Below are 10358 nucleotides of genomic sequence, written 5' to 3'. Positions count from 1 at the left end.
GCATAATCCTAACAGTCCATCCCATATCAATTGGGGTGTTTTGTGAGTGGGCTAAGGTGAACCTGAGAATGGAGGTACAAGCGCCAAGACCCGCTATGGTGATGGAAGCAGTCAGGCTAGCACGATTGTATGAAGCTCGCAATCAAGGGACTCGAAATCTTTTTGGCATTAAAGCCCAAACCACCACCTTTAACAACTAGCCGGTTCTTTATTTTGTTCTGTTTTTTTTTTAAAAAAAAAAAAAAAAAAATGAACAAGTAGTCCAAGAAAAGAAAAATAAAAAACAATTAATAGCATAAACAATCAATATAATGTGCTTAGATCATCTCATCATTTGTCTACATGCACTTATAAGACAATAAAGTATCTAGGTAAAAGTCAATAGATCTCCTTCCAAAAGTCCATAAACTGTTTTTTTTTTTTTTTCAAGACATATTTTCTCAAAGATACATTCTTATAAATATATATAATATATTAATGTTTGAGATCAATTGGGGTTATTATATATAAGCCCAACAACCACTTTATTTAACTCACACAAAGTAGTATAATAATTAATTAATTAAGTACTGGTACTGGTCGTCTTGGGTAGTTTCTTGACGAGTGCCTCGTGGATTCTGAGACCTCCCTTCCATTTCCCGCTCCACACTTCGTACAAACCGAAGTAGAGAGTAGTGGTTTCATTGGAGGCACCTGAAGCTGTTATCTTAAGCGACGGGTCAGGAATTGAGAAAACTTCTCCGGCTGTTGTTGTGCCTTTGTCCAAGGTTGCTCTTTTCCACGTGTACTTTCCCTTTTTCCCAAACTTGGCCATCACGTAAACCGGACACCCATTCCACCCAAACGCGTCCGATGCCAGGGATACCTTGAACGTTACTTCATACTGCTCTCCGGCCGATAAGTCGATTGAACCGGTGACCTCCAGCCATGAGACCTGTATCAATTCCACATACGGAGTCCTACAAAAAGAAAAAAAAATTAAAAAAGGTTTTTAATATATAGCATTAAGAATAAATAAATAAATAAAATTAATTGAAACTTACGAGTCAGATGGTAAGCGCCAGTAGCGGGATTCATTGCCCCACACGATATTCAGTTTTCTTGGAGGAATGTTAAACCCATTCTCCGTCTGTAGTGAAGAAAATATGGTCTTTATTAATTTATGTATATATAATATTATATCTTGAAGATTTAAAATTAAAAGTATTAATTCTATTATGTACACACACACACATATATATATATATATATCACTTTACTCCTTAAGTTTTAAGAATTTTTCAATTTGAATACCAAAGTTTAAAAATTGGCAATGTATCCCCTAATGTTTCAAAAAATTTCAATTTAAATCTTCCATTACTAATATTCGTTAAATTGGACGGAAATTTAAAAAAAAAAAATAGCGTGAGAGTAATTACGTAATTTCATAAATTTTCATCCAATTTGAAGGAAATTAGTAACGGAAGGTTTAAATTGAAAACTTTTGAAATATTAAAGGAGTATATTGTCAATTTTTAAACTTTGGGGTTCAATATATATATATCAACAATGTAAGTTACGCATTATTTTTTAAACTATTTTTTTAACTTATTATTTTTACAAATCCAATAGATCCATCATTAGATTGCTCATATGGGTCTCACATAAATTAAACGGCGAATTCATCATTTCAACATGAAGGTAGATGAAAGATGAGATATGTAAAATGATTTTTATCATTTCTTTATATAAAGGTACGTACGTATTTGGTAGTTAACAATTAAGGCCATATTCATCTTTCACATATCTCATCTTTTTATTGAGCTAGCTGGTCCTTTGCACATATCAACATATCCTAATCGTGCAATTATATTATAAAATAAGGAAGTTCCAAATAAAATTAAAAAAAAAAAAAAAAAAAAAACTCAAAAATCCTCATTATTTTTTATTTTCCTGTATTAATTAAACCCAATCACCTCTCATTAATTTGATACCATTGAATTCCTTGTGGAATCGCCTTCACCAACCATATACTATAATACACCCCACAGACCGACCTATAATTGTTACAAGTTTCCAAGAATTACAAGTTCATTTTACCAACCCATTTTTTGCAATATGATGTGACAACTATCGGCAACACATGACAACTCAACGAAATACAAGAAGCATGCATGGTTTTCCAACAATTCAAGATGAGATTTTGCAGATCAAAAATCCAATTTTAAATTAAATCGCAGAAAATACATCATTTGATAATGTATTTTTAAAAAATTTAATTTAAAAATGTAAAAGTAACATTTTAAAATCATAGACAATATAGAGCATTTTAAAAAGCAAAACTATTATTTTAAAGGGCAAATTGTGATTTTAAAAATCGGGTTCTGAAATCGCACGTTTTAAAATCTTAATTTAAAAAATAAAAAAAATAAAAAACATGTTTTGAAATCACATAACCAAACAAGTCCATAGCTAAAAAAATATATAAAAGTGTATAATTGCATGCATAAAATAGGATATATATGCATACCTCTGGTACATTTATGCTGGGGTCTGCATCATAATGAGGTTTTGTAGCCATTTGTATGCGTTTTTCTTTCTTTCTTCTTTCTTCTTTTCGATCGTTTGAGAAGGTATGGATATATGTGCCTTGATGAGATGAGTCTTTTATATATATATATATATATATATATATATATATATAAGGAAGAAAAGAAAAAGGAATATGTGTCTGCTTGAGAAGCTATGGATCCCTTGATGAGTGTTTTATATAGTAAGACAAGGAATATATATTACCTCTTTGGAAGATTAGCATTAATTGTCTTCCACGTGTAAAGTGCTGATTGGGAATAAGTGGAAAGGTATATTGGAATCAATTAGCTAGGGAATGCCATTGAAAGAAGGTGGTTTCTTAGTTGTATGAAAAAAGAACATATGTTTTGTCAATTATTCGCGCGAGCGCGCGCAAGATAGGCATATGGAGATATATACAGCAGCAGCATATATATATGTATGAAGAAAAAGAAAAAGAAAAAGAAGGGTGGGGGAAAGTAGTGGGTTCATATTTAGAATACGTGTAGAAGTGGGTCGTTATGGAATCAAAGCTTTTTTGGAGAATAAATTAAAAGAGACTTTCTTCCTTCAACTCTGTGTCCGATGCCTTCTGTATGGTTGATAAATTTCAGAGTCATAAAAACGACCACCCCTGTGACTGTGAGGCAATTTGGATCTTCTATCAATTTGGCTTCAATAAAGTAGAATAGCAAGTTGGTTAGGTAAACTTGTCGACTGTTAAGTGCTAAAATATTCATATTTTAACCCTTAATTTACATTTGTTAATCTTTTAGTTTTGATTAATTTCTGCCATTTTAGTTCTTTTATGTGCTTTCTTTGTTTTTGTAGGTTGTCAAAAGAAAATGAAGCAATCTCGGAAGTTTCGGGCTTAAAGAGTTATTTTGAGAAAGAATACAGGCTCTGGTAGTGCGATCGATCGTAGTGAAGTTGCAATCGAACACACTACAGGCGAAGACCACGAGTGCAATGTGTGCGCTCGTGCTCACCAAAGGAAGCCTCGATCGCACTAGTGATCAAGCGGCAGCACGAAGGATTGATCGCATACCTACGATCGATCGCACACGGGCTACGATCGAGCGCACCCGTGTGTGAGGAGCAAGTCAGCCGCCAGTCTTGATATGGAAAGTGTGATTTTTAGGGTTTTGTAACTTTGTGCGAACTAGGGCTCAAACCCTACAATTTCTAGGGTTTCTAGAGTATTCCTAAGGCTTATAAATAGACCCTTAAACCTCTAGAACAGATACACAATTTTCAAGGAGAATAATTGGAGCTCTTCAAGTTCAAGTTTCGGGTTTATTCTTTTCCTTTCTATTTTTATTTTATGAAGATGTTTAACATCAAACTCATGTGTAACTAATTTACTTAGTAGAGCTAGATTGAAGCCCTAATTATGTTTAGTTAATATTCAATATTGGCGCTTTTGTGATGATCAGGTTGTGAGATTTAACTTTATTAATTCCTTATTTTCATGAATTCCTCATATGTGTTTGCTTGATCAACATATGCATGTGGTATGTACTAGTTAGTTAAATCAATTTGGATAACCGAGTCCTGGGTTTAATAAAAGTAACAAATGAAATCCACGCCGGGTTCTTGGGTTAATCAACATGGGAAACCGGGAGTAGACACTCATGCCCTAGGCCTCATATGTTTGTCGATTTCCATAAATTCATGCTTTCTTAAAGAACAACTTAATAGACACCCATGCTAAATCCTTTAAGAAAGAAAAGAATTAGAGTAGACACCCAGGCCTAATTCGTTGCTTAGGGAAATCAATAGCTTAAAGAGTAGACATCCATACCCTAAGGTTGACAAACATTAAGTATGCATTACATGATCAAAGTATTGACATATAGTTATATTATCTAAATATAATTAGTGGTAGATATCAAAGCCCTACCTTTTATTATTATCAAATCAAAATCAATCTTTGTTTTGTTTTACTTAAGGAATTTATTTTAAGCAAAATTTAGCAATTCTCATAGGAATAATCCCGTACTTGCATTATATATTACTATGTTGACCTTGTGCACTTGCGAGTAAAACGTACAATTATTTGTTTATTAATTTAGGTAGATATTTGCATAACAAATTTTTGGTGCCATTGCCGGGGATTGTTTGATTTTGTTTGGAATTTTTTTCTTTTCCTTTAATTTATTTTTTAATTTTTCTATTTTTCTAGTTTTTTCCGCAGTTCCTGTTCTGCCTCTAGAGGTGCGCTTGAGCGCCCAACCAGGGTGATCAAGCGCACCTCACAATGCGATCAATCGCACATCCAGAGAGCAGCACAGTTACTGTACTAATTATATATCTGATTTTTTCTTTCTCTTTTATTTCATGCAGGGTCAGTTGAGTCTGCATCTTCGTAAGTTTTATTGTTAATTGTGTTTTTTATTTTTCTTTTTAATTTTAACTTCTTTTTGTTATTTTATTCTTGTTTTCACACATGTGGGGTGGCATTCCGACACCCCGTAGACCATGTTCATGTTGCTATGACCCTTATCACCATGTTAGAGAATGTCCTACAATGAGACAAACTTCTAACAAATTTTATGGACACATGAACACATTGTTCTCTAGACCAAGGAACGACCGCTATTTTGATTCCTGCAACCCATCATGGAGCCAACAGTCCAATCTCTCATGGCAAGCTCAAGCTCCTGGAATTCATGCTCCACAATCTCATGGACTGCAACATCACTCATATCAGCAATTCTATGATTATGCATACTCCTCTCAATCAGCTCCGCAACAACAATATCAAGTTGAACCACCTCCTCTTGAGTTTTCTGAAAATACATTAGCTATGATCAGTTCAGCAATTGAGGAGATGAAGAACTCTCATTTGAAATCAATTAAAAAGATGGAAGCCCATTGTACACAGGGAACAAATTTTCTCAAAAAGAAAGAGCCCTAAAGTCAGTCAGTTACCACTCTTCATGGACATTATATGAGGACGAGAGTAATTGCCAGCAAGAAGAGGAGCCATCTCCATAGTTCTATGGTCAATTATATTCATGTCTTAGTCCCAGTCTGAGGCAATCCATTTTCAAGATAATAGCTCATGAAGAGGAACCATCTCCCATATATGACTATTCATATTCCTCTCCACCTCAACAATACAAAGAAGAGATACCTCCTTCAAAGAATTCTACGTTAGAAGAAGAACATGTTAGTTTAGAAGAAATAATATCAGCTTCTCTTAGCCAAATGGAGGAAAGAAATCGATCATTTGAAAGGAGGGAGAACTCCCGCATACAATCATTTGAAAGGATGGAGGCTCATCTCAAGCAAATATCAGATATCCTCAAAGAAGAAGAGTGTCAAGGTCAGTTGGTGGCCAATCCTAATGAGTACTACATGAAGGAAGAATGCACCTACTATCATGAGCAAGCTGTCACATTGAGGAGTGAAGAGGTGGAAGAGGGGAAGGAGGAGCTACCCGAAGTTACACAGGAGCCACATCAGGAAAAAGAAGAGAGCACTAAGATTTTTTCAACATTAGCTTTTATTCCTGAAACACCAAGAGGCCAAGAGAAAAGTCTATTAGTGCTACCACATGAGCAAATTGAGGACATCAAGATAAAAAAGCTCCCTAAGTTTTCTTCTTACCTCATTCCAGTTCATGATTCTCCACCGGATGAGAAACTGTTTGAGAAAACTCAGAGTGGTCCTCCCCGATCTATAGACATTCGGAAGCACTTTGCAGTAGGAAGAATTCATTCCCTTTGATGCAAGAGAAGAAAAGATTGGTGTGTCACGTTTAAAGTGCCGCAATCTGGCCGAAGACGTTAAACTTAACGCTCATGGGAGGCACCCCACAGCATATCCTTTTTATTTCCTTGTTTGGTTGTTTTTATTTTATTTTTATTATTATTTTCCTTTTGTTTTCCATTGTTATTTTAGTCATTTTTTTTTTGTAGGGACAAGTGTGCTTCAGCCCAAGTTTCGGGGTGTGCTATGAGCTATGCTATTCCAGACAGTTTCGTCCATATCCTGGGTAAATTCTTTCCATGTAATAGACACATTGGGGACAATGTGTAATTTAAGTTTGGGGGTATGGGAAAACTTTACACACACACACACACTTTGTCCCAGTTTCATTCTGATCTTATTTTTGTTGTTTCTTAAAAAGAAAAATAAATAAATAAATATAAAAAATGCATAATCATGTTTGTCTTAAAATTTTGGTTGATCTTAAGAATTGCGATTTAATTTCATTGGTGAGCCTAAAATTTTGAACACATGATCTAATAATTGAGTTTTTTTTTTAGTTTGGTTACTTGCTTAGGACAGTTGAGAATTCACATGTTTGATCTGATCTTACACAAGCACATTAACACATAATTTGTGGGGTATGACATGAAGTCTGATGTATGTGTTTCTATGTCTTGGGTGAAACTGGATGACTTATTAGATGGATACTTTGGCATATATTTATATAAGTGATAAAAAAAATAATAATAAAAAAAATCATTGATAAGCTTTTCACTAAGTAACTGGACCTCTTGCCTCGAAGCACTGAGTGTTCATGTCAAAAGGTGAAGAATTTTAATTTGATTAATGTCATGGTTAGTTTGGTTTTGTAGCCTTTTTTACTCGAGTTAGTAAGTCCTTAGGAGTGTTTTACGCCTAATGCCCTAAAACCACCTGGTTTGGGAGTCATTGACTTAACACTCGTTACATGGGTCAATTAAAAAGCTTAAGGAAACTAAACATTGCACAACCTGACCAATATATATATATATATGCCATAGTTATTCATTCTAAAAGGGATTTCAATTAACTTTGAGATTCCAATTCATTGTGAAGATGGAGTTTATCTTTTTAAGCTTGCCAATGAATGAAAATCATGGTCTTGAGATTACCTTAATTTTTGGATAACATGAGCTTTTGCATGATGTTTGTGGGTAACATTTCAAGCAAACCCTCGCGAGACTCTACTTGTCCTCTAGGGAATCCCTAGGGATTTAAAAGGCTTGTTGCATACGCTAAATGCAATCGTACATCCCACGAAAGATGGATTTATCTTTTTGTTTTCTGTTTTTCCATTTAGTTTTCAGTTTCGTATTGCTAAGGGACAAGCAATATGTAAGTTTGAGGGTGTGTTAAGTGCTAAAATATTCATATTTTAGCCCTTAACTTACATTTGTTAATCCTTTAGTTTTGATTAATTTCTGCCATTTTAGTTCTTTTATGTGCTTTCTTTGTTTTTGTAGGTTGTTAGAAGAAAATGAAGCAATCTCGGAAGTTTCGGGCTTAAAAAGTTATTTTGAGAAAGAATACAGGCTCTTGTTGTTGTTACAAATATCTAACAAAATTAATAGGCAAATAATTGTATATTTTACCTGCAAGTGCACAAGGTCAACATAGTAGTATATGATGCAAGTATAGGGTCATTCCCACGAGAATTGCTGAATTTTGCTTAAAATAAATTCCTTAAGTAAAACAAAACAAAGATTGATTTTTGATTTGATAATAATAAAAAGGTAGGGCTTTGATATCCACCACTAATTATATTTAGATAATATAACAATATGCCAATGTTTTGATCATGTTATGTATATCTAATGTTTGTCAACCTAAGGACATGGGTGTATACTCCTTAAACTATAGATTTTCCTAAGCAACGAGTTAGGCATGGGTGTATACTCTAACTCTTTTCTTTCTTAAAGGATTTAGCATGATGTATACTAAGTTGTTCTTTAAGAAAGCATAATTCTGTGGAAATCAACGAACACATGAGGCCTAGGGCATGGGTGTATACTCCCGGTTCCCCATGTTGATTAACCCAACAACCCGATGTGGATTTCTTTTGTTGCTTTTATTAAACTCAGGACTTAGTCATCCAAATTGATTTAACTAAATAGCCCATACCATATGCATATGTTGATCAGGCACACACATATGAGGAATTCATAAAAGCATAAATTAATAAAGTTAAATATCACAACATGATCATCACAAAGGCGCTAATATTGAATATTAACTAAACATAACTAGGGCTTCAATCTAGCCCCACAAAATAAATTAGTTACATATAAGTTTGATGTTAAACATCTTCATAAAATAAAAAGAAAGGAAAAGAATTAACCCGAATCTTGAACTTGAAGAGCTCCAATTCTTCTCCTATGAAATTGTGTGTCTATTCTAGAAGTTTAATGGTCTATTTATAAGCCTTAGGAATACTCTGAAAACCCTAAAAATCATAGGGTTTGAGCCCGAATTCGTACAAAGTTACAAAACCCTAGAAGTTGCACTTTCCACATGAAGGCTGGCGGCTGACTTGCTCATCACGCATGGGTGCACTCGATCGCAGCCCGTGTGCGCTCGATCGTAGGACTGCGATTGATCTTCTTGTACTGGGCGCTCAATCGCGGGTGCCTTGCGCTCGTGGTCTTTGCCTGTAGTGTGCTTGATCGCAACTCCCCTGCAATCGATTGAACTACCAGAGCCTCCAATTTTCCCAAAATAGCTCTTTTAAGTCTGAAACTTCTGAGATTGCTTCTTTTTCTTCCAAGGACCTACAAAAACAAGGAAAACACATAAAAGAACTAAAATGGCATAAATTAACCAAAACTAAAGTATTAACACATGTAAATTAAGGACTAAAATATGAATATTTTAGCACTTAACACACCCCCAAACTTACATAATGCTAGTCCCTTAGCAATACAAAACTAAAGACTAAATAGAAAAATAAAAAACAAAAAGATAAATCCATCTTTCGTGGGATGTACGATTGCATTTAACGTATGCAACAAGCCTTTTAAACCTCTAGGAATTCCCTTGAGGACGAATGGAGTCTCGTGAGGGTTTCCAAGGGATGTTACCCACAAACATCATGCACAATTCATGTTATACCAAAAATTAAAGTATCACTTTAAGATCATGATTTTCATTGATTAGCAAGCTTAAAAAGATGAACTCTATCTTCACAATGAATTGGAATTTCAAAGTTCAATTACTTACAAAGGATATGTTAAAACATCACAAGTTTGAAAACAGTGTAAAGTGAACTAGCACAAAATTATGAGGCTTCCAAGTTTTTCCAATGTGCAATGTTTCCATATCTCAAAGTTCACTGAAATCCCTTTTAGAATGAACAACAATGGCATTTTTTTTTTTTTTTCGGTCAGGTTGTGCAATGTTTTGTTCCCTTAAGCTTTCTAATTGACCCATGTAACGAGTGTTAAGTCAATGACTCCCAAACCAAATAGTTTTAGGGCATTAGGTGTAGAGACACCCCTAGGACTTACTAACTCGAGTCAAAAAGGCAATAAAACCAAACTAACCATGACATCAATCAAATCAAAATTCTTTACCTTTTGACGTGAACACTCAATGCTTTGAGGCAAGAGGTCCAGTTACTTAGTGAAAAGCTTCTGAATGATCGTATTATTTTCTTTTTCTTTTTTTTTTTTTATCACACACACACACACACAGAGATATATATATATATATATGCCAAAGTATTCATCTAATAATTCATCCAATTTCACCCAAAACTTAGAAACACACACAACAGACTTCATGTCATACCCCATAAATTATGTGCTAATGTGCTTGTGTGATTAGATCAAACATGTGATTTCTCAACTGTCCTAAGCAAGTAACCAACTTAACAAATTCCATCATTAGATCATGTGTTCAAAATTTTAAGCTCACTGATGAAATCAAACCACAATTCTTTCAGATTAACCAAATTTTTAAGGCGAACATGAACATGCAAAAATATTTTGATTTTTGATTTTATTTTGATTTTTATTTTTTCAAACAAAACAAATAACATGAAACTGGGACAA

The 10358-nt window shown here is 34.2% G+C and overlaps 1 protein-coding gene across 1 annotated transcript; it reads right to left on the bottom strand.

Moving 5' to 3' along the window:
- Window positions 1-484: 484 nt before the first annotated feature.
- On the bottom strand, window positions 485-2633 carry LOC132172486 (protein PHLOEM PROTEIN 2-LIKE A9-like). The gene is made up of 3 exons (XM_059583997.1): window positions 2510-2633; window positions 1044-1129; window positions 485-959 (listed from the first exon to the last, which is right to left on the bottom strand). Exons 1-3 carry the CDS (start codon window positions 2558-2560, stop codon window positions 563-565), a joined length of 534 nt encoding a protein of 177 aa, XP_059439980.1. The 5' UTR covers window positions 2561-2633; the 3' UTR covers window positions 485-562.
- Window positions 2634-10358: the final 7725 nt, after the last annotated feature.

This window comes from Corylus avellana, chromosome ca2 (genome assembly GCF_901000735.1).
Source record: "Corylus avellana chromosome ca2, CavTom2PMs-1.0".
Classification (NCBI taxonomy): domain Eukaryota; kingdom Viridiplantae; phylum Streptophyta; class Magnoliopsida; order Fagales; family Betulaceae; genus Corylus; species Corylus avellana.
Note: the sequence above shows the minus strand (reverse complement) of the source record. Positions and strands in the feature narration are given on the sequence as shown.

Bases quoted from the DNA above. Each gene is read 5' to 3' on its own strand.
- LOC132172486 (XM_059583997.1), bottom strand. From the start codon at position 2,560: ATGGCTACAAAACCTCATTATGATGCAGACCCCAGCATAAATGTACCA. The intron at 1,130-2,509 runs GTATGCATATAT...TCTTCACTACAG, and splicing joins CCAGCATAAATGTACCAGAG to ACGGAGAATGGGTTTAACAT. The intron at 960-1,043 runs GTAAGTTTCAAT...TTCTTTTTGTAG, and splicing joins TGGCGCTTACCATCTGACTC to GACTCCGTATGTGGAATTGA.